The sequence below is a fragment of the Odocoileus virginianus genome, chromosome 6 (assembly GCF_023699985.2).
Source record: "Odocoileus virginianus isolate 20LAN1187 ecotype Illinois chromosome 6, Ovbor_1.2, whole genome shotgun sequence".
NCBI lineage: Eukaryota > Metazoa > Chordata > Mammalia > Artiodactyla > Cervidae > Odocoileus > Odocoileus virginianus.
The window spans coordinates 13,179,584-13,202,417 of record NC_069679.1 but is presented as its reverse complement, the minus strand read 5'-3'; the positions used below and the strand labels follow the sequence as shown (position 1 = coordinate 13,202,417).

The 22,834-nt window shown below is 50.7% G+C and overlaps 1 protein-coding gene across 1 annotated transcript in view; it reads left to right on the top strand.

The window, feature by feature from the left end:
* Nucleotides 1–15,690, top strand: part of HCN4 (hyperpolarization activated cyclic nucleotide gated potassium channel 4) — a 50,464-nt gene extending 34,774 nt beyond the window's left edge. The window contains exons 3-8 of the mRNA XM_020893528.2: nt 775–936; nt 2,957–3,175; nt 5,111–5,257; nt 5,354–5,594; nt 6,023–6,187; nt 6,285–15,690. Of these exons, the coding sequence (XP_020749187.2) occupies nt 775–936; nt 2,957–3,175; nt 5,111–5,257; nt 5,354–5,594; nt 6,023–6,187; nt 6,285–7,750 (2,400 nt within the window). The 3' untranslated portion in view covers nt 7,751–15,690. The remainder of the gene's footprint in view (nt 1–774; nt 937–2,956; nt 3,176–5,110; nt 5,258–5,353; nt 5,595–6,022; nt 6,188–6,284) is intronic.
* Nucleotides 15,691–22,834: the final 7,144 nt, after the last annotated feature.

The following is a 22,834-nucleotide window of genomic DNA, read 5'->3' as shown; positions in this document are numbered from 1 at the left end:
AATTATTAACAGCATATCAATTAATAATGGTTTGCAATTTATTGAATACTTCCATACCTAGTACTAAGCACTTTATATGTATAATTTAATCTTTCTGACAACCCACTCAAAGTAAGAAGTTATATTGCATTTTCCAGATGAGGCAAAAAGGATCAGAGAGGTTCAGGGACTTTCTCAAGGTCACACAGTTAGGAAGTGGGCAGGAGTGGGGTCTGGGATCAAGGACTGTGGGAACTTGGAGCCTGTGTGTTGATACTGCTCCCTCTCAGTTCCATGACTGCCTTAGGCCGAGCCCGCCTTCCCTGGGGTCTACTGAGAGACTAGTGACGGATTTAGGGAAACACCATTTGCCTGGCCTGACCACACACGATGGTCCCCTGAGAAGCCTCCGGCGGGCTGGCTCTTCTGCGTGTTGTCCTCACAGCCCATGAGAGCTGAGGAAGCAGCTTCTCTGCCCACTTTGGGCCTCATGGACCCTGCAGGCCCTCCCTTCATGTGTCTGGCCTGGGCGGCTGGGCGCCCCATGGGAGGTGCTCCGCATCCACGCAGATCCCAGATGGCATCCCTCTGGGGCCCCACTGCCTGCAGGCTGCTTCTCCCAGCGCCTGGCCTGACGCCTTCTCTCCTCGCCACGGCCAGGGCATGCACCAAGCTGGGCACACCACCCCATGAGTGCAGAGCAGCGTGGGGCTGCAAGCAACTGCGGGATCTGCTGGGTCCGGGAGCAGGCCAGACCCCCCCGCCCACTGGGCCACTGTCTCTCTCTGCCCGCAGATCTTTCACATGACCTATGACCTGGCGAGTGCCGTGGTGCGTATCGTCAACCTCATTGGCATGATGCTCCTGCTCTGCCACTGGGACGGCTGTCTGCAGTTCCTGGTGCCCATGCTGCAGGACTTCCCCGACGACTGCTGGGTGTCCATCAACAACATGGTGGTGAGCGCCCGGCCCGGCTGTGGCGGGGGGACCGAGGAGGGCGCCCCTGGCCAGAGCAGGTCCCCGGTGTGGAGCCCTTGAGTCCCAGCGTGTAGGGCCTTCCACCGGGTGCTGATTAGGGCAGCGCCCACGCCTCTCTGCTGCTGCCTCTCACTTTACAGCTTCCACCGAGCCTCCACCCAGCTTCCCCAGGGCCCCGACTGCACCAGGGAGGCTACAGCCAGACCGCCCTCAGATTATACCAGGTGTGAGAAGGCCCGGCTGGTGGCTCCTGCCCTCTTACACGTCTGCTCCCAGGGGCAGAACACCCTTTAAAAGCCTCCCAGATCCCACGTGGCTGCCACTTTCTGCTCCAGCAGCAGCCCAGCGCTGTCCTTCTGCCCCCTTGCCCTTCCTCACCCCCCTCCATTCCCTGCCCCACAGATGCACACTCTGGTCACGCGTGGGGTCCTGAGCAGAGGAGGCAGGTTAGGTGGAGCCTGATCTCCTCCCTCCCCCTCCAACCCTGTGGGTGGGTGAGAGCAGCCATGGGGCAAGGTCCCACAGCCTCCCAGGGACAGGGTGAGCTCCAGGCAGGGTGGAAGAGCCCCGGGACCTGTGAGCCTTTCTCTGGCTCTGGGAACCCTTGCTTCCTCCTCTCAATCCCAGTTAGTTTGGTTTGGTCTCTAGGGACCCCAGGGGTGGGAAAACCGGCTTTGAAAGAGGTGAAAGAGACCCTGAGGCATCTTTCAGCATCAAACAGGCCTTTACAAAACAGCCTTTTGATGAGCTAAGTGTAAATGAATTGGCCATATGGATCGAATTTCCGGGTCCCCAGAGGCTCAGCAGTAAGGCCGGAAGCCCTGGTTGGAGGCAACTGGGGGCTGCCCCCCCAACCCTGTCCCCCAGGCTGGGAGCCCAGGGCCCCTCCACCCCTGAAGATTAGCCCTGCAGACCTCGACCCTTGTCTGAACTGAGAACCCCAAGACTAGCTCAGCTCTGTCCAGGATGGTCCAAGTGACCTTGAACTTGGCAGTTCCTGTGCCTTCCTCCAGGTGCTGGGAGCAATCTTGGTGACCTCGGAAGTGCTTAGGGCTCTGGGCAAGAGTTTGGGGGTCATGCATGAGGGTTGATTTCCACATCAATGCTAATGCACCCGCCTTGTGGGCAGAGAGAACTGGGAAGGTGGGGTGTCACCACCTGGTAGCCCCCTCATTTGGGGTAGTTTGCTCTGTGTGTGGGTGACAGGCCCACACATGCACCAAATTTAGGAGGTGGCCCTTCCGAGCCCAGTGTTCCCACACTGAGCCTTCCTTGAGACACCGACTGGCTTTGCAGACAAAAATAGCCAGGAGCCTCGCTCCCTTTCTCCATCCTCCCGCCCCCAGCCTTGTGTGGGTTTCAGACCATCCACCTTTGGGGTGGGGGAGGGTAACAAGCGGCTGCAGCCCTGGCTGGATGCAGGCTGGGTTCACATAGGAGGCCCCTTAGCTAGGCAGCTCTGTAACTTTGCTCACCCAAAATGAGGACAGTGGTTTTGGCTCATTCTGCCCCAGCTTGTCCCCCCAGGGGAAGCATATCTGGTTTTATAATTGAGGTCAGTGGGGAAATGGGCTTCACTTGGCAGTAGCTTGGTGGGGGGGGATGGAGCTGCTTCAGCAAGTGCAGGACAGCAGGGTGGCCCAGCCCGGAGTCCTGACTACTAGGGAGACTCCAGGCTGCCCCAGGGGCTGAGACGTCAGGCTGGGGCTAGGCTCAGCCGGTTGCTTTGCTGGGACTTCCGGTCTGAGCCCTGCCCTCCCTACCTTGCCAGAGAATGGCCTAAGTGAGGGATTCACTTGGTCACCCCAGGCTGCCAGTGTGAGCCTCCTCGCCCCTCAACCAAGGTTTTCAGCTGACAACAAGGTTGGCAGCGTGGGCCTCAGCCTCTGGGAGTTAGGCTGGGGGGAGGGCTGTGGCTTTTCTAGGCGCTGGAGAGAAGGGCCTGTGTCTCCTTGGCCTACCCCTCTCCCCATCTGCCCACCTGTGCCTCTGTCTACAGAACAACTCCTGGGGGAAGCAGTACTCCTACGCCCTCTTCAAGGCCATGAGCCACATGCTGTGCATCGGGTATGGCCGGCAGGCCCCGGTGGGCATGTCGGACGTCTGGCTCACCATGCTCAGCATGATTGTGGGTGCCACCTGCTACGCCATGTTCATCGGCCATGCCACCGCCCTCATCCAGTCCCTGGACTCCTCCCGGCGCCAGTACCAGGAGAAGGTAGGGCGGAACGCCAGGGTCCACCCTGGGCTCTCTTAGGAGAGCCTGCCCGTCGCTCCTTCCCACAGGGAGCACGGACTGACGGCCACGGGGCTTCCACGGGTCCAGCCCCCTTTGATGGAGGCTTCCTGGGTGGGCGACAGAGGGGGGACTCCTCTTAGGTGACACTCAGCTCCCAGCCTTAGAACACCTCTAAATATCTTTTATCTGTACCCCCTTTCCTCCTGCTGTAATTGGGGGCCTGTGTCTCTGGACTGAGGGCCCCTTTCCTTCTTGGCCCCCTGCCCCGTGTCCGCAGGCCCCTCAGGCCTCCTCCTCTCAGGGCCCTCCCACCAGAACTGACACCTGCTCCCTCTCTCCCTTCTTAGAAATGTCTGTCCATCCACCATCATTTGGCTTCGGCTGCTATCTTTTCTGCTCTCTGCCTCTTTCTCATGGACAAATTCCTAAAACCAACCAACGCCCCATCCAACCAACTTGCATCGTTTGTGGCTGCTGAATCTGCCCTTCTCTCAGCCTACTGAGTCTGAGGTCACCTCTGCCCTCTGTCGCTAAAGCCAGCGGGTCCTGTGGGTTCCTTGTCTTACTTGGCCTCTGACAGTTATGACTCCCTGCTGGGCTTCGTACTTGTTTGCATGACCACATGCTCTCTGCTCTTTTCCCCACCCTCCCTGGCTGGTTCATCTTCTCAGTCATCTCACATTGGGCCCCTGGTTGTGTGGGCCCAGATCTCTGCTTCTCTCTCTCCCGTTTTCTTAGGGGCTGCTGTCTTCCCACCTCAGCCCCACCCCCACCTCATGTATCCATCTCACTGCAGTGGGACCCAAATAGTATAATCAGCCCCCACCTCCTTCTTAAGCCCCACACTACTTGATGCCTCTTTGGACCTCACCCTCATCATGTCCAAAATGAGAAGAGTCTCCAGCCTTCTCCACTCCAACCTCCCCTCTTGTCTGTCTTCTTAGTGGATACAGTAGTGCAGACGCCCAGGCCAGAAACCAGGAGCCATCTTTGGTGCCTGGTAGTGGCTGCCCATTCATCATCTCCTCCTTCATCCCAGCTGGCCGCCGCCTGGGTCACGGCACCTGGAAGAACCTTAGGGAACGTCGCCTCCCTCTTGTCGTCGCTCTGTAGCAGCGCTGTGTCCCCACCTCTTTGGAACGCTAGTACATCCTATTTCTGATGGTTCCTGGGGGACAGGGACGTCCCTTCCGTCCCCCTGTGGGGAACATCTGTTTCTTGCCTAATTGTGCCTCCTGTCCCAGCCATGCACCTGAGGATCCCCACTCTCCACCCACAATCCAGGGATGGCTGGAGCAGCGCCCACCCATCACCCCTGGGGGCGGGGGGCAGGAGTGTTTCTTAGTTGGTTAAGTCCTGGGCACTTAAGTTCACAAATCTCTTGTCCCCAAACCTTTACTTAATATCCCTTCTCTACCCAGCCCCTCCCTCCAGCTGGTAGGCCCAGCTGGAGTTGATCTTTAACCAAAGACAGCCTCACCGGAGGCCATGGTTGGATACATGCCCCATCTGATGCGTCAGGCATCCTGCCTTCAGTCTCCAATCCCTCCAAACCTCTAATGCAGCCCATTCTGCTGCCTCTGCCAGTTTGTCACAACTGCTGGGAAACAGCTCCTTCTAGAGTCTGCGAGCGAGGCCGCTCTGGTCCACAGTGTGACACAGAAGAGACCGACCTTTAGAGGAATCACTGTATTGAAGGTGGTGAAGACTGGATGCTGTAGTGCCCGTCCTCCACCCCAAGTGGCTAGGAGTCAGGGCCACACCCGGGCAGAGGCCCTCACTCCCAAAGGTCAGCCAAAAAGGCCACAGCAGCCACGCTGGCTCTGGCCACCAGCAGCCGAGACAGCGTGGTGCCAGCTGGGGCGGTCGGACCGGCTGGCTGGGAGGTGACACTCTCTCTCTCCTGGCGCTCAGTACAAGCAGGTGGAGCAGTACATGTCCTTCCACAAGCTCCCGCCTGACACCCGGCAGCGCATCCACGACTACTACGAGCACCGCTACCAGGGCAAGATGTTCGACGAGGAGAGCATCCTGGGCGAGCTGAGCGAGCCACTGCGGGAGGTGAGCTTGGTGGCCCGGGAGGGGAGCCAGGCCTTCCTGCTGGGCCGTCCCCCTCACCTCCGCCTGCCTTTCTCAATTCACCCATCTTGGGAGCAGGAGATCATCAACTTTAACTGCAGAAAGCTGGTGGCCTCCATGCCGCTGTTTGCCAACGCGGATCCCAACTTTGTGACATCCATGCTGACCAAGCTGCGCTTCGAGGTCTTCCAGCCTGGGGACTACATCATTCGGGAAGGCACCATTGGCAAGAAGATGTACTTCATTCAGCACGGGGTGGTCAGCGTGCTCACCAAGGGCAACAAGGAGACCAAGCTGGCGGATGGCTCTTATTTTGGAGGTGAGGCAGCTAAGGGGTCCTGGGGGGACAGGGGGATGGGCTGGGGAGTCACTGAGGATGACATCACAGACCCTCACGCCGCTGCCTGGGAGTGGGTGTCTGTGAGCCTGGCGCATGCTCAGTCCTAGCCGACTCTTTTCGACCCCACGGTCTGTAGCCCGCCAGGCTCCTCTGTCCATGGGGTTTCCCAGGCAAGAAAACTGGGTTGCCCTTTCCTCGTACAGGGGTGGTTCCAGAGATGGGAAAGTTAGTCTGGTAGCCATTTGGTTGCAGGCTGGCATCCGAAGGTGTCACAGCCTGGGGATGGGGCCTTGTGAGCCTGTCAAGCTTCTGTCCCAGACAGCAGGGCCCCAGGTCGAGGTGGAACGGGGTGGGGGTGGGGTTCTCTGGAATCTGCTGGGAGCCCCCCACTCCTGATATCCTGGCAGAAATCTGCCTGCTGACGCGGGGCCGGCGCACAGCCAGCGTGAGGGCTGACACCTACTGCCGCCTCTACTCGCTGAGTGTGGACAACTTCAATGAGGTGCTGGAGGAGTACCCCATGATGCGGCGGGCCTTCGAGACGGTGGCGCTGGACCGCCTGGACCGCATCGGTGAGCGGCCTGCCGGGAGGGAGGTGGCGGGGGCGGCGAAGGGGCTTCTGTCTGCTCCCACCCCAGCCTAAGCGCCTGATCTTGTTCGGTGGTCCAGGCAAGAAAAACTCCATCCTCCTCCACAAAGTCCAGCACGACCTCAACTCAGGCGTCTTCAACTACCAGGAGAACGAGATCATCCAGCAGATCGTGCAGCACGACAGGGAGATGGCGCACTGCGCGCACCGCGTCCAGGCCGCCGCCTCCGCCACGCCGACGCCCACGCCGGTCATCTGGACCCCGCTGATCCAGGCGCCGCTGCAGGCCGCCGCCGCCACCACTTCCGTGGCCATCGCCCTCACCCACCACCCGCGCCTGCCGGCTGCCATCTTCCGGCCTCCCCCGGGGCCCGGGCTCGGCGGCCTCGGGGCCGGGCAGACGCCCCGGCACCTGAAGCGGCTGCAGTCTCTGATCCCGTCGGCGCTGGGCTCCGCCTCGCCCGCCAGCAGCCCGTCCCAGGCGGACACGCCGTCTTCCTCCTCCTTTCACATCCAACAACTGGCTGGATTCTCCGCGCCGGCCGGTCTGAGCCCGCTCCTCCCCTCGTCCAGCTCCTCCCCGCCGCCAGGGGTCGGCGGCTCCTCCCCGGCGCCCACGCCTTCCACCGCCGCGGCCGCTGCCACCGCCGGGTTTGGTCACTTCCACAAGGCGCTGGGGGGCTCCCTGTCCTCGTCCGACTCGCCCCTGCTCACCCCGCTGCAGCCGGGCGCCCGCTCCCCGCAGGCCAGCCAGCCGCCGCCCCCGCTGCCGGGGGCCCGGGGAGGCCTGGGACTCACGGAGCCCTTCCTGCCGCCCCCGCCCTCGGCCAGGTCCCCGTCGTCCAGCCCCGGGCAGCTGGGCCAGCCTCCCGGGGAGCTGTCCCCCGGGTTGGCCGCCGGCCCGCCGAGTACGCCAGAGACACCCCCGCGGCAGCCTGAGCGGCTGTCCTTGGTGGCAGGGGCCTCAGGGGGGGCTTCTCCTGTCGCCTTCACCCCCCGAGGGGGGCCCAGCCCTCCTGGCCACAGCCCGGGCCCTCCAAGAACTTTCCCAAGTGCCCCGCCCCGGGCCTCCGGCTCCCACGGCTCCCTGCTCCTGCCCCCTGCATCCAGCCCCCCGCCGCCCCAGGTCCCCCAGCGCCGGGGCACGCCACCCCTCACCCCCGGCCGCCTGACCCAGGACCTCAAGCTCATCTCAGCCTCTCAGCCGGCCCTCCCCCAGGACGGGGCGCAGACTCTCCGCAGAGCCTCCCCGCACTCCTCTGGGGAGTCGGTGGCAGCCTTCCCGCTCTTTCCCAGAGGTGGGGGCGGCAGCGGGGGCAGCGGGGGCAGCGGGGGCCTCGGTCTCCCCGGGAGGCCCTATGGTGCCGTCCCTGGCCAGCACGTCACTCTGCCTCGGAAGACATCCTCAGGTTCTTTGCCACCCCCTCTTTCTTTATTTGGGGCAAGAGCCACCTCTTCTGGGGGGCCCCCTCTGACTGCTGCTCCCCAGAGGGAACCTGGGGCCAGGTCTGAGCCAGTGCGCTCCAAACTGCCGTCCAATCTATGAGCTGCGGCCCTCCCTCCTCCTCTCCTCTTTTTTTTCTTTTTCTCCCTTCTTTCTTCCTTCAGGTTTAACTGTGATTAGGAGATATACCAATAACAATAATAATTATCATTAAAAAAAACCCACACCAGAAAAACAAAAGACAGCAGAAAATAACCAGGTATTCTTAGAGCTATAGATTTTTGGTCACTTGCTTTTATAGACTATTTTAATACTCAGCACTAGAGGGAGGGGAGGGGGGAGGGGAGCAGGCAGGGCCCAAGTGCAAAAGCCAGAGGAAGGCAGGTGGGGTCTCGGGCTTGGCAGGGGTGGGGATGACCCATGTTTGGGGTTCCTAGCGCAGACCCGTCATTGTATTCATTGTAGGGCAATAGCCACCTCTAGGCCCTTAGCTGTGAACCTGGAGCCCCACTCTGCTGGGAGTCATCTCCGTTCCTCCAGGAAGGGCTGCCCATGAGTTTGTTCCTAGGGAGTCTCAGTTGCCTGAGTCCTGGGGACAAATGGGCCAGGGTCCTGAGAGTCTTGCATTTTTTTCTACTGCAAATTTAGCAAGATGTATATGTATATGTATGTAAGATGTGTATATGTATAGCTATGTAGCGCTCTGTAGAGCCATGTAGATAGCCACTCACACATGTGCACATGTGTGTGCAATCTAGTTTAACCCCATGTTGCCAGGACACCCAGGTCACCCTCCATCCAGTAACCTGCCTTGGCCCGCAGGCTGGGCACCACAGGGCCTGGGGGAAGTATCTTCTCCAGTCCTCAGGGAAGAAGACCCCAGGGTCTCTCGGCAGGCCTCCTCTTTCCCCATCTCTGGTCTCAAATCCAGCCCCAGCCCGACCTCCCCCCATGGAAGCAGAAGACTCCAGGCTGTGCCTCTCCAACCCTGTAGGGCCTCAAGCACATCCCATCACCTCTGTGGCCCTCAGTTTTCCCATCTGTAGAATGGGAGGGGAGGGAAGCTTCTATTTATTGAGTCTGCTCTGTGCCAAGCACTGGTTTAGCACTTTACACACATTAACTTCTTCAATTTTACAAATTGAAGGAGGTTTAGCTACTTTGATTCTTCCCACTTCACAGACGAGGAAACCAAGTATTAGTCATTGTTCCAGAATTGCATAATTACAAGTGGCAGAGCTGGGACTGATCTGAGATTGTAATCCAGGCCTACCTTAGGCTAAAGCTGATGTTCCTTTCATTAGAAAATTGTGTTGAGAGGAGCTGAATTTGACACCCATTCAGGGTATAGAGGGAAGAAACCACATTTTGGAGGTAATCAGACCTGGATTTCAACCCCAGACCTGCCACTTCTTAGCTGTGTGACTTGGAACAACTTATCTGAGCTTTCTGTTACCCGTCTGTAAAATGGGAATACTCGTGGTACCACCTCACAAGGACCTATGAGGACCAGATGAGAACTGTAGTACATGTGACATGCCCAGCCCAGCACCTGGCACATCCCATAGTAGGTGCTCAATAAATCATGTTTCTTCTGCCCCCTCATGTGCCCAGCACCTTGCCCCAGTGAGCTATGGTGAGATCCCAAGGAGCTTTGGCTGCTGTCTCCAGGACTTACAATCTCAGGACACAGGAGGTAGCTAGAACTTTCTAAGGGTCTAGGAAGGTGTGTGGCCAGTGGTGGGCTTGACCTGGCCTCCAGGTGTGGGAAGATTAGAGGGAGGGAAGGAGGAAGCAGGGAGTCAGATGGGGTGCACAGTGGGGAAATGACTGAGGTAGATGTGGAGTTGTGGAGTCAGGGGCTTTGGGAAGAGATCCAGAGGCTGTGGTCAGAAGAAAGGCCTTATGTGACAGGCTAAGGGATCTGACTTGGATTCTGAAGGTAACCAGGAGCCAGAAGCAGGTCCAAAGTGGAGGCCATTATGAAAACAGCTCAGAGCCATGGTTAGTGGTACATCCACTGCCTAAAGGGTGGGAAGAGGTTCGGCTGCCAAGGCCTGAATAATGAGAGGGGCTGGTGTTGCCTTGTCCATCCGGAACACTCCTCCACATTCTTAAGCCAGAATGTTGACGAGATCAGGCTTTGTCCTGGGATGTGGACAACATTTCTCTATAGATGAGTCACGGGGTGTGAGGCAATAATCCAGGAAAGAAAAGGGGGAAGGATCCTGGGGTCTTCAGAAGAGCCACCTGGCCTTGGTCTCTACTGGGCAGAAGAATCCCCCTTGAGTTTTCAGAGCTACACATAGCAGCAGCTATGAGTGCTGCTCATAGAAGTTCGGCACCTACCTATGCCCCACAAGGAGGGCAGGACTGGATCCAAACTCGGTCTAGACCTGGAGGTGGCAGGGGGAGGGAGGGGGTGCAGGGCCATGAGTAGTGAGGACCCTCTCTGCCACCAGGACTTGGTCTCACCACCCTCCATACACACACAGACACACAGATACACACACACAGTTTAGGAAAGCTCTGACTCAGCCCAGCCACTCCAGAGACTGGAGAAGCCAGGTCTGGTCAGTGGACCCTTCCATCCTCCATCTCTCACAAGCAATTTTCAAATCTTCCACTTTTAAAACAGAAAACGGTAAATGCACCGAGTTGTATATTTTATTTAAATAAAAAAATTCCAGCAGATGCTGCCTTCTTCTAGGGGCAAGGGTTGGGGGGTGCAGCGTGGATTCTGAAGCCTCAAGAGCCTGGCCATAGAGGGCAGTGGGACATTGTCCCTAGAGCAAGGGGTGCTTGTATGCACAAGACTCTGCCCCCAAGAGCAGGGGGTGGGGAGCAGCGCTGTGAGAGTGTGAGGTCTGGCTATGGACAGAAGTGGGCACTGTTGGTGGGCATGAGAGTCACTAAGAAGAGGTTGAGAGGGAAAGTGTGTGTCCTTTGCTAGTGTGGGTGTGAGACCCCGACTGAGGTCCCTCCCCGCCCAGCTGTGGGGGCTGCAGAGTCCCTGGGACTCCTTGGTCCTGGAGAAGGATAGTCAGTGTGTATATGAACTCCAGTGAGATCCTGAAGAGGGAGATGCCGTCTCAGCCCGATCAGGTGGGTCACAAAAGGTTACCAGGCTGGGAGGAGGGTGTCATGGCTAGGGCAGAGGTTTGCATGTTAGAGTAGCAAAGGAGGCAACACCGCTTCTGGGCTCTTGCGGGAGCTGGGGAACCAGGGAGGCCTCACTGTTAGGAGGTGTGACATGGCGCTCCCCACTGTGGGCGCTGGAGGGGGCGCCAGACTCCAGACCGTCTGAGAAGACCCTCAGGGCTGCTTCCTCCACCCCTCGCTGAAGAGGGTCCCGAGGGCCCTCAGAGTTGTACCTTGCAGCGTAGGAGAGAGGCAGCTATCTGAGTCTGGAAAGCAAATTCCCTGGGGCTGCGCGGTGGTGGCGGAGGATTGCTGTGTTGCCAGCGCTCCAGAGGGGAAAGTCCTCAGAAAAGGGCAGGGAATCCGTTCCCATCCCCATCGGTGATTGCCTAGTAGATGCTGTTGCCATGGTAACTGGCCTGGGAGTCCCGTTGCTAAGGAGGCAGCTGCAGCAGGCCCTGCGTCCCCATGACAACTGCCCCCTGCGGCCCAGGAGGCCATGGGTCCTCAGGGACCCACCAGGAGGGCAGGGCAAAATGCAGGCCTGTCGTGGGACTATGGGGAGGCCTTTGCAGACAGACAGCCACTGGGGGGTGGGAGGGATTAGCTACATGCCCAGCCAACTTGCAAGGGGTAGATCCGGGATACTTGCCTCCACTCAGCCCCTCGCTGGATCCACCACAGGCTTGCACTGGGCCTTGCACCTCCACTGGGGGCTGGAGCAATACCAGTCACTATCTTCTCTGTTCCCTGACTACAAAAGGACATTTAGTAAGCACCTACTGTGTGCTGGGCACTTGGTGCTTTCCTGTTCTCTCATTCCATCCTCAAAAAACCCTAAGGGAGGGCCTCAATATAGTGAGCCCAAGGGCTCAAAGAGGGAACCTGCCTAGACCAGTTGGCTAGAATGCGAAGGAGCCAGGGTGCACACCTGGGGTCTGGTGATTCAGACCTGATCACTCCCATTGGTGGCATGTACCAAGGGCTGAGTGCCAGGCGCAGTCTGTCCATGCAGGCAAGAAGGGGTGCACAGTCTGTAGAAAATTCTTAAAACAATATAAATGACTAAATGTGGTTTGCTTTCTCTTACTTTTCACCATCTCCAGCTAGCAGCAATTCTGAACAGTCAGTAATGATACACTTCTCCCCACCAGGGCAGTCAGCCGGCCCCTCCTTAAAATGCCAGCGGACTCCAGCGGACACCTGCCGTGCTTACAGCTGCCAGTTGCCCAAAGACACTCTCTGCCCCAGTGAGGTTAAATCAGACTTGGAGTTTTTTTTAAAAACCTTTTAAAAATTGAATAAAATCCCTCCTTGACTCTGAGTCTCTTCCCAGCTGCCCCTCCTCATCTTGTCAGCCAAACTTCTTGAGAGTTGTCTGGACGCCCCACATTCATTTCCCTTCCTCTGAGTCACCTCCTCCTAAACAGCAATCTGGCCCCCGCCTCTTCTGCACAGAACACGGTAGACGAGGTCCTCCCCGGTCCCCTGGTAAATCTAAGGCGGATCTCCGCTGGTTTTGTCCTGCTGCCCAGCCCACCCCAGCTTTCAGGACCTGCTTTCCTCTCACTGCTCTTTCCGTTCAGCCTCAGAAGAAAGAGCTCTTCTTTCTCCCAAGGCTCAGTGCTTCTGGGCCCCCGGCCATAACCCCATCATCTTCTCTCTGCCCACTTGCTTCCTGGAAGCCTTGCCCGTACTCATGGCTTGCCCCTCAGTTCAGGCCCCACATGGATGAGGAGCCACGGTCAGCCGTGGTCCTTTCATTCTTGAGTCTGCAGTTTCCAGTGCATCCAGACTGAGTCTTCTCCAATCCCGGCCCTCCCCTGATGTGGCATTTTCAATTTTCTCTTGAGGGTGGAATATTTCATACACACAGAAGAAGATATAACCATAGCAAATACTTAATATTAAAAATGTGATAATTAGCCATACACCAATCACTTGGTTTTAAAAATAGAACATAAGGCATACCTTTGGAAGCATCTGCTGGTCCCCAATTGTATCCCTGTCTTGCTCTCCAAGATAAACCACTCAGATGAACTTTAATCATCCCATTGCTATTCATGATACTCTTTTTTTACTGCAGAAATAAAATGTCTCTAAACAATGTGCTCAGTTGTGTACCAAGATGGAAGGGAGGGGATTGGAAGTAGTTGTCTTTGTGGGGAGGAAGGTTTCATCAATAATATTGTTCTGAATCACTGATGCATGAGGATAAGCAGCAGCAGATTGAGTCTGTTTTTATTATTGTTTAAAATTTCTTTACAAATAACTCACCTTTTCATTGCCTGCACCAGAGGTGGACCATACTGCTTCCACTTACATACACCACTGAATGTATCTGTAAAATTTTGAACTTTATATAAGTGGCATCCTGCTGTATGTATTCTTTAGTAATTTGCTTTTTTTCCCCATCCAGTATTGTAATTTTGAGATCTTGTTGATGCATGGAGCATAGTTCACTCATGTTCACCGCTGTATAGCATTTCAGTATCTGAATATGTCACCATAGACATACGTGTTCTTCTGGAGACGATAGTCAATCATTTCCAGTTCTCTCTATTACAAACACTGTTGCTACAAATGTTCTTATTTGTGGCTCCTGACACAGATAAGTCGAAGCATCTCTAGGCTCTGCATTTAGGAGAGGAAGAACTGAGTCATAGGGTGACTTAACCTTCACTTTACAAGATAATGCCAAGTTGTTTTAACTAGTTCTAACAATTTACACTCCCACTTGCAGGGTATGAGTTACTCTTAACCCACATTCTTGCTGATGATTACAATCATCAGACTTTCTTATTTTTCCCAATCTAGTGACATCCAATCGTGTTTTAGTGTGCAGATCCCTAATTATCAGTAAGGTTGGCATTTTTTTGAATATTCATTTGCCATTTATGTTTCCTCTTCTGAGCAATATTTTTTCATGTATTTTGCCTGATTTCCTATTGTTGTCTTTTTGTTGATTCATAAGAGTTTTACATACATACATCTGTTTGCTCATTGTATGTGTTATAAATATCTTCTTCCAGTGTATGGCGTACATCTTCTTTCTTTCTTTTCTCAGTGTTCTTTGGTGAACAGAAGTTTTACATTTTAATGAGATCAATATTAGCAATATTTTTTTAAAAAGTCTAGTACTTCCTTAGTGCCTTTTTTGCTGGTTTAAGAAACCTATCTTACTCTGTTGTTATAAATATATTCTTCTGTGTTAATTTTTAAACCGTGAAGTTTTGCTTTTCTCTATTTACTTATCCTAACTGACCCAGACTTTGGGTATGATGTCAGGACACAGTTTGATTTCATTTTTGTCTTATATAGACAACCAATTGTTCCTACTAATTTACAACGTCACTTATATGTCACATCTGGGTTTATGTCAAACTCTCTGTTCAGTAACATTAGCTTGTCTATCCTTGTTCAAACCGTCTTAGTTACTGTAGCTTTATAAAGTGTGTAGATCTTAGTAGAGCCTGTCCTCTCACCTCCTTCTTAAACAATGTCTTGGCTACTCTAGTCTCTGTGCTATCATATACTTTGTACAATCAGTTTGTTAAGATGCATGAAGAACTCATTGGACTTCTGCTTTGAAATTACATGAACATTATTATTAAAATTTGTATTTCTATGGATGAATGAGACCCACATTTGGGTCTTCTTTACTGTTTCTTTTGTATTAGAGCAATTAGCACTAATGGCCCCAACAGAAAAAGCCCAACATTTCAATGGTTTAACACAGTGAAGATTTATTCCAGCTCAGGTTAAGTCCCCAGCAGGCCAGGCAGCCACTCTCCTTACTGCCAGCAGCTGGAACCCGTGGTCTCCAAGATCATGTGGAAGGAGAAGAGAGAACTGGAAGAGACCACAGATTCTGGACGACTCTTCTCCGGCAGTCTCTGGCAGTGACGCACCTCACTCCTTCTCATCCTTGCTCGTCACTTGGCCCCAAAGTAACTGCAAAGGAGGCTGCTCGATGTGGGCGGGTATGTGGAATATTTACTGGGCATTAACTGTCTCTGCCAAGTCTTTCCAATTTTCTTCATGAAGGTTTGTGCATTTTGCTAGTTTTATTCCTAGTACCTTTAATTTTTGTTGCTATTGCTAATCATATCTATTTTCTTTATAGAGGTATAATTTATAGATAACAAAATTCACCAATTTTCAGTGTACAGTTCACGGAGTTTTGACACATTTATCCAGTCCTAGAACCACCTTGATAATGCAGATAATCAACATTTCCCTCACTCCTCCAGATTCTCCTCCATCCCTCTGCAGTCAATCTCCTGCTCCTGGCTCCTGGCAATCTGCTTTCTATCACTAAAGTTTTGCCTTTCTGGCAAAATATAGGTAGAATTTCATATAAATGGAATCATGAAGTGTGTCATCCCTTGTGTCTAATCTCTTTCATTTAGTCAAAAGCCTTTAAGGTCTGTCCATTTTGTTTTGTGTTCTGTGGAGCAAGTGTCCCTGGCTGAATATGCCAGGGTTTGTTATTCCTTCACCACTGGTGAGCAAGTGGGCTGTTTCCAGTTGGGCTACTAAGAATAAAGCTCCTATGAACATTCATGATCAAGTCTTCATGTGAGCCTGCATCTTCATTTCTCCTGAGTGGCACTGTTGAGTCATTTGGTAAGTATAAATTTAACTTGATCAGATACCTCTAGACTATTTTCTGAGGTTGGAATACTGCTTTGTATTCCCACCAGCAACTGAATCAGAGTTCCAGGTACCGCAGATCTTTGCAGTATTTGATCATGTCTTATTTCTACCATTCAAGACAGTATGTTATATGAACTCCTGGTTTAAATTTCCATTGCCATAATGACTAAAGATGCTGAGCATCTTTTTGAGTGTTTATTTGCTATCTATATGGGTTCTTTGATAAAGTGTTCAAATCTTTACTCATTTGTTTTTACTGGGTCATTTATTTCTGATTATTAAATTATAAATAATATATTCAGGAGACAAGTCCTTTATAAGATGTATATTTTGCAAATATTTTCTCTCAGTTTATGGTTTACCTTTTCATTTCCTCAACCATGTCTTTCAAAGAGTAAATATTTTTAACTTTGAGGATGTTCAACTCATCAAATTTTTCTTTTATAATTTGTGCCTTTTGACAAGGGTATTAAAATGGTACATTGAAAAATGGACACTTATCACAAAGGACAGTAACAAAGTAACAGAGGGACAAAAGTTGAAGACATATAGAAAACAAACAACAAAACTGCAAGTGTAAATACTACCTTATCAGTAATTAACATAAAATGTAAATAGATCAAGTACTTGAAAGGCAGAAATTGGCAGGATAGATTTTAAAAAAATATAATTTTGAGATATACCTCTCTCAAATTTATATTGCATAGCTTTAATATATAAATACATAATCTATAGATTACTAATAGCCATTAATATAATATTAATAATATAGAATACTATTTGTTGACATTATATTATTTAACATACATATTTTGGGCTTCCTAGGTGGTTCTAGTGGTAAAAAACTTGTCTGTTAATGCAGGAGATGTAAGAGATGTGGGTTCCATCCCTGGGTCAGGAAGATACCCTGGAGGTGGACATGGAAACCCTCTCCAGTATTCTTGCCTGGAGAATCCTATGGACAGAGAAGCCTGGTGGGCTACAGCCCATGCATGGGGTCTCAAAGAGTTGGACATGACTGAGGTGACTTAGAATGCACACATGCATTATATATTTTATGGGCTTCTTTTGAAGCCAAAATTGTTGAGACAAAATTGTTGCTAAAGATGAAGTCTACTTTAAAATGTTAAAAGGATCAAAAAATGATTAAAGGATCAAAAGATGATAAAAGGATCAATCTGTCAAGAACAATTAACAATTTAAACATATATACACCTAACAGCGGAACCCCAAAATTCATGAAGCAAACTTGACATGATGGAAGGAAGGAATAGATAGTGCAACAATGAACACAATAGACTTCAATACCCAATTTCAATAATGGATAGATGAACAGGGCAGAAGATCAGCAAGGAAGTAGAAAATTTGAGCAATATAAACAGGGCATCTAGAACCCTCTACTTAACAACAGCAAAGTTCATATTTTTTTCACATGCTCATGAAATATTCTCCAAGATAGACTATGTGTTAAGTCACAAAACAAGTCTCAAGAAATTTAAAAGGATTGTAATCATACGACATGTGTTCTCTGACTATCATACAATGGTTTTAAAAATCAATAACAGAGGGAATTTTGGAAAATTTGCAAATATATGGAAATTAATGCATTTTTACAGAACCAGTGAATCAAAGAAGAAAGCACAAGAAAACATTAGAAAGTAAATTAAGATGAACAGAAGCAAAAGGCAACATACCAAAACATATGGGGTATGACAAAAGCAGTACTCTGAGAGAAATTTATAGCAGTAAGCCCCTATATTAAAAAGAAAGATCTTGGATCAATAACATAAGAAACTAAGGAAAAGAAGAGCAAAGTAAACAAGTGGAAGGAAGGAAGTCATAAAAATTAAAGAAGAAATAAATGCAATTGAGAATAGAAAGACAATGCAGAAAATTAGCAAAATCAAAAGTTGGTTCTTTGACAAGATGAACAAAACTAACAAATTTTAACAATCTGATCACTGACCCTGTTGGAGACAGTAAGGCAATTGAGAACATTTTTCAAAAATGATGTCATAGAAATATGAACTCTCTTTGCAAAATGTATATTCTTTGGTATAAAAGGATGGACACAGTATTACAGTGCTGTCAGAACTCTTACCTAGAGAACATTTTTTCCCCTGGTAATTATAACTCTGGGATAGAACTGCTGTTACTGAACCAAAACCTGGATCCCCTTGCTCACAGGGCACAGTAAAGCCAATCTACAGACACCAGGTTGTGGTGAAGGAAGGTGAAGCATTTATTATAAGATGCCTTACAGGGAGTCCAGGACGTTAGTGCTTAAAAAGCCCAAACTCCGTGAGGGCTTTGAGCAAAGTATTTGGTGTCCCAGGGCATGTGATCAGCTCATGTACAATTCTCTGCCTGGTTGACGGTAACATAACAGGGGTTAACATCATCAGTCCTTCAGTGCCAGGAGGCGCACATGGAGTATTTGGTCATCAAGTAGTTAATTTCTTCCATTTGGTGGGGGTTTTGGCATCTATGAAACAACTCAGGAATTGTACATCAGATACTGCCATCAGGCACTTCAGAGAGGACTTAAAGCAGAAGCGATGGGAGGGAGAGGTGTCTGTCCTGGGAAGGGCCCCAGAGCATGCTGCTCAGTTACACTGCCACTCCGAAACTTCCCAAATTAACAAGTTACTTCCCAAAGTAACAAATTTTTTATTTATGTGAACAAACTTGAGATTGAAATTTCTTTGATCTGACAAGCCAAAACAAATCTGAGTAAGTGTTTCAAGGAAAGTTTTCATATGCAAATGTTGCAGTGTTACCTCATTTGGGGGGCATCAAATTAACTCTGTTAATTCTTTTTTTTTTTTTTTGTGGTTGCACCGAGGTATGTGGGATCCTAATTCCTCAACCAGGGATCAAACTCGAAACCCTTGCATTGGAGGCACAGAGTCCTAACCACTGAACCATCAGGGAAGTCCCAACTGTTAATTCTTTATCAAATAAAATAAACCTGCTGCTTGAAAGTTTAAAGAGAGAGAGAGAGATTTACTGCCAAAAAAAAGAAAGGAGAAAGAGAGAGACAGATAAGACTCAAAATACTGGGTTGTCCGAAAAGTTCGTTTAGATTTTTCCATTACATCTTATGGAAAAACCCAAATGGACTTTCTGGCCAATCCAATACTAACAGGAATGAAAGATGGGATAATACCACCAACTTCTAAGAAATGAAAAGGGACGTAAGGGAACCCTATGAACAACAGTATGCCAAAAAATCAGATAACCTAGGTAAAATGGACAAATTCTTAAAAACACACAAACTACCAAAACTGAATGAAGAAGAAATAGGGAATCTGAATAGACCTATAGTAAGCGGAGAGATTCAAACAGGAATAAAACTTCTCATAATGAAAAGCCCAGGTTCAGACAGCCTCACTGGTGAATTCCACCAAATGTTTAGAACCATGGACATCAATCCTTCACAAACTCCCAAAAAGGAGAGAGGAGGGAACGCTTTCTTTATGAAGCCAGTATTACACGGATACCAAAACCAGATTTTTAAAAAAAAATACGAAAGAAGAAAACTACAGACTGGTAACCCTTATGAATATTGACACAAAAATCGTCAACAAATTCTGAAGGGAGATGAGAAATTTTACCAATTTTTTAAAACACAGTGGCGCCAGTCAGACTCCTCGGTCCCGTTTCCTGACCGGCGGTTTCTCCTGGGCCGCCCTCTCATGAGCTTCGGCTCCCGGCTCCCAGGGCTCCTCTCCGTTTCCACACTCCTGTTTGTTTGGCTTTTCCTCAGGGGACAGTAGCTTCTCTTTCTGTTTGACGCTTGTGTTCAGGTTTCAGGTCCTCTGTTAGGGAAATCCCTTACTTTCTTTTGAACAAATAATTCATAAGTTTCTCAGTTGTTACTTGGGCTTCCATAGTGGCTCAGGCGGCAGAGCGTCTGTCTCCAATGCTGGAGACCTGGGTTCGATCCCTGGGTCGGGAAGATCCCCTGGAGAAGGCAATGGCACCCCATTCCAGTACTCTTGCCTGGAAAATCCCATGGACAGAGGAGCCTGGTAGGCTACAGTCCATGGGGTTGCAAAGAGTTGGACATGACTGAATGACTTTACTTACTTACTTACTGTTGTATTTAGGTTTCACAGATGGCGCTAGTGGTAAAGAACCCGACTGCCAATGCGGGAGACTTAAGAGATGTGGGTTTGATCCCTGGGTTGGGAAGATGCCCTGGAAAAGGGAATGGTAACCCACTCCAGTATTCTTGCCTGGAGAACCCCATGGACAGAGGAGCCTGGTGGGCTATAGTCCATGGGGTCGCAAAGGGTCGGACACAACTGAAGCAACTTAGCACTGTTGTTATTCAGCCAGTATCTGAGTCTTCCCTGCTTTTCAGATCTAGTATGAGCAGTGCTGGAAGAAACACCATTTCCTCTCTCCAGTGAATCCCCCACCATTCTCACCATCCCCAGTGGTACTTCCTCTGTGTCTGGCAGATGCTGTAGTCAGGGTTGGAAGCTCCTTCCTGGCCTTGCCAGATCACATGGTCAGGTCTCTTAGCACTATTCATTCTGGATGGTAGCTTCTGTCTGTTCCATGTCTGTGTCCTCCTCCAGACTGTGAACACATCAACAGAGATGGTCATACTCATTCCACATCCTCAATGCCTGACCTGTAGTCGGTCCTTGTAATAGGGACAGAGCAGGAACCAAATAGTTCAGAAATCCCATTAGGATTGTGGATAGGGAATTTTAGGGGGATTTGGGAGACCCCTGTAAGTTAATGATCACTCAAGAAAACAGATTTGCTTGCCCACAAAACCAAGCAGGCCTGCTTAGCAGCAAAACAACACCACAGAACCCTGAGACATGCCCCCACTCAATAAAACAATGGTGGCTGAGACCCACATCCATCCCAGAGAGCTCAGTAAGTTAATGGCCCCTAGGACATGCTCTCCGCACACATAAAAAACAATAATTTATGGGAGAGGGACATTTCAAAGTGAAAGACCCTCATTGTACTAAGACCTGAAATAATTTTCCTGTAGTGCCATGACAGTTCTTGCTTGACCGTTTAGGAACAAGAAAACTCCCCTGCCCGACCTGGAGGAGGAGATGATGATGGAAGCAAGGCGTCTGCTTGAGAATAAGGAAGAAGATGGTCTTTTCCATCTCCCCACTTTTTCTTTGATTACAAAACTGTAGCCCATAATGCTTGCCCGCCCACTTGTAAGCCTCGCAAGGATCCTGTTCTAATAAATCACTTCTTATCTATCACTTTGCCTCTCACTGAATTCTTTCTGTGCTGAGAGACAGAAAGGACTGGAGCTCTTCAGAGCCCTGCAAAAAGCCACCTAGTGGTTTCACTAGGGAACACTCGTGAAACCACGAATGATTCCCAGCTTCTCCAGGGAGGAAGACTTTTCTAACTGGCCCATAATACTCCTTTTCTCACACTACCTACCCACACTGAGATCTCTTTGCTTTCAGTTCCAGTTTCCCTCCTGTGTGTTGGTCTGGAATGTTCATCAGCTGGTTTTCTTGAACGTGATCCATCATTTGGCCTTCAAGAACAGATCCCAGCTCTTTGTGTCCTCTTATAGGAAGCTGCCCAGAATTCTCTGTAAGACCTGGGATTTGAGTTTATGGAAAAAACTCACCTTTATTCTTAACTCACTAGGATTGACCCCACCAAACCTAGCTCAACCAGGCCAGCATTACCCTTGCAGTGTTCAGGGATCTGGGGAAGCGGAGCACTAGCTGTGTGTTCTCCATACCCTGGGGGTCCCAGCACGTTCTCTAGTGACAGGAGGCCCACGCGGTCCCAGAAGTCCCAGCGCCGGGCAGGATGGCTGGATCCTCAAGGTGTCTCACGGCCATGTGGAGCAGGTTAGATTCCCAGCTCTGCGTGGGCCTCCTCCTCCCTCCAGACAGAAAGCGTCATTAATTCCTAAACTCAGCCCAGCCTTACCTCTGCTGCGAAACCTTTCTGAATATATCCTCTCAAGCATAATTTGGATTTTGTCAAATTACCCCAGCACTGGCCCACTGTGACTGCAAGTCCATCTTCTTCACCAGGCAAGTTCATCAAGTGAACACCTCTAATATGCTAGGCAATGGAAGGGAGAATACAAACACAGGCCTGACTGTTTTCCTGAAGGAGTTCCCAGCGTATTGGAAGAGACAGAGATCAAGAACAAGAACCACCAGGGGACTGAATGGTTAGGCTGGGTGTTTAAAAATAAATTGAAATTTATGAGGCAGAGAAAGCCAGCAGTGAGGGTAGGTAGGGGTCAGGGAGACAATTTGAGGCAAAGGGACCAGTACAGAGGTCAGACGTCAAAGTTTATTCTGTAAGTGCAAATGGCTCTGTATTGCTAGGGCCAAATTTGGGTCAAAGGGCAGGCTAAGTGGCAAACAAAAGCCAAGAGGCAGCAGGGTCACATCGGATCCTATTTTGCAGGGCAGGTGACAGGGGACCCACTGCATCATGTTGAGTAGGGGAGGGAGGCCGGATGTTAGAAAAATCAAAACTTTGTGTGGAGGCTGGACCGCCCGTGAGGCTGAGGTGGGCGGATGGGTCGATGAGGAGTTTGCACAATGGATGACAGAGAAGCCAGTCTGGGGACATTATGGTAGCTGCAGGGGTTGCTGAGCCAAGTGCTATCATGTTGAGTGAAGAGTTTAGAATGGCTCCCAGAATTCTCCTTGGGGAGACCACCTCCACAAAAGGTAGGGACAGTAATTAGAGGCAGGCGCCTGTGTGCACCATGATGGGTGACAGGGCTTTGCTCCGGGCCACTGAGGTGGAGGGCCTGGAAATGTAGAGTGGTGGCAACCCAGATACCTCCTGAGGTCAGTCTGCCTCTTCAAACCTGAATAAGGCTGGCTGGGATTCTCATTTCTTGACCTGGGAAAGGTCTCGTGCCTTCTCCTGTGTCCCCTGATTTCCACGAACTCTCAGGTTTTAAACTCTCTTGGTCACTTCTGGCTCGTGCCAATCCCATTTTTGGTCACCCTCACTCACCATGCCACACTCGTGATCTCTCACTACGGTGACCCAGATGCCCCTTTCTTGGAAGGGGGAAAGTCAATAACTTGTGCAAGGCCTTGTGCACATGGAAGATGTTACGGAAGACGTGGAGAGTTGATGGGGTTCAGGTCACGGAGTTGCAACGAGCACAGGACATTGAATTCCCTCTCAGATCTCATTTCTAACCTTCTTTGGAGTGCCTCAAGGGAAGCCCCTTCCCACTGCAGGCATCCTCCCACCAGCCCTCATTCTCTCATCTTCTTGATGATATGCCTGCTACTTCCCCTCTCCCGATTATTTCAGGAAATTCCAAAGTCTTCTCACTACAGCACAGCAAGACCTCCCATCTTGAGCTCAGTCTAGGCCCATGTTTTCATTTCT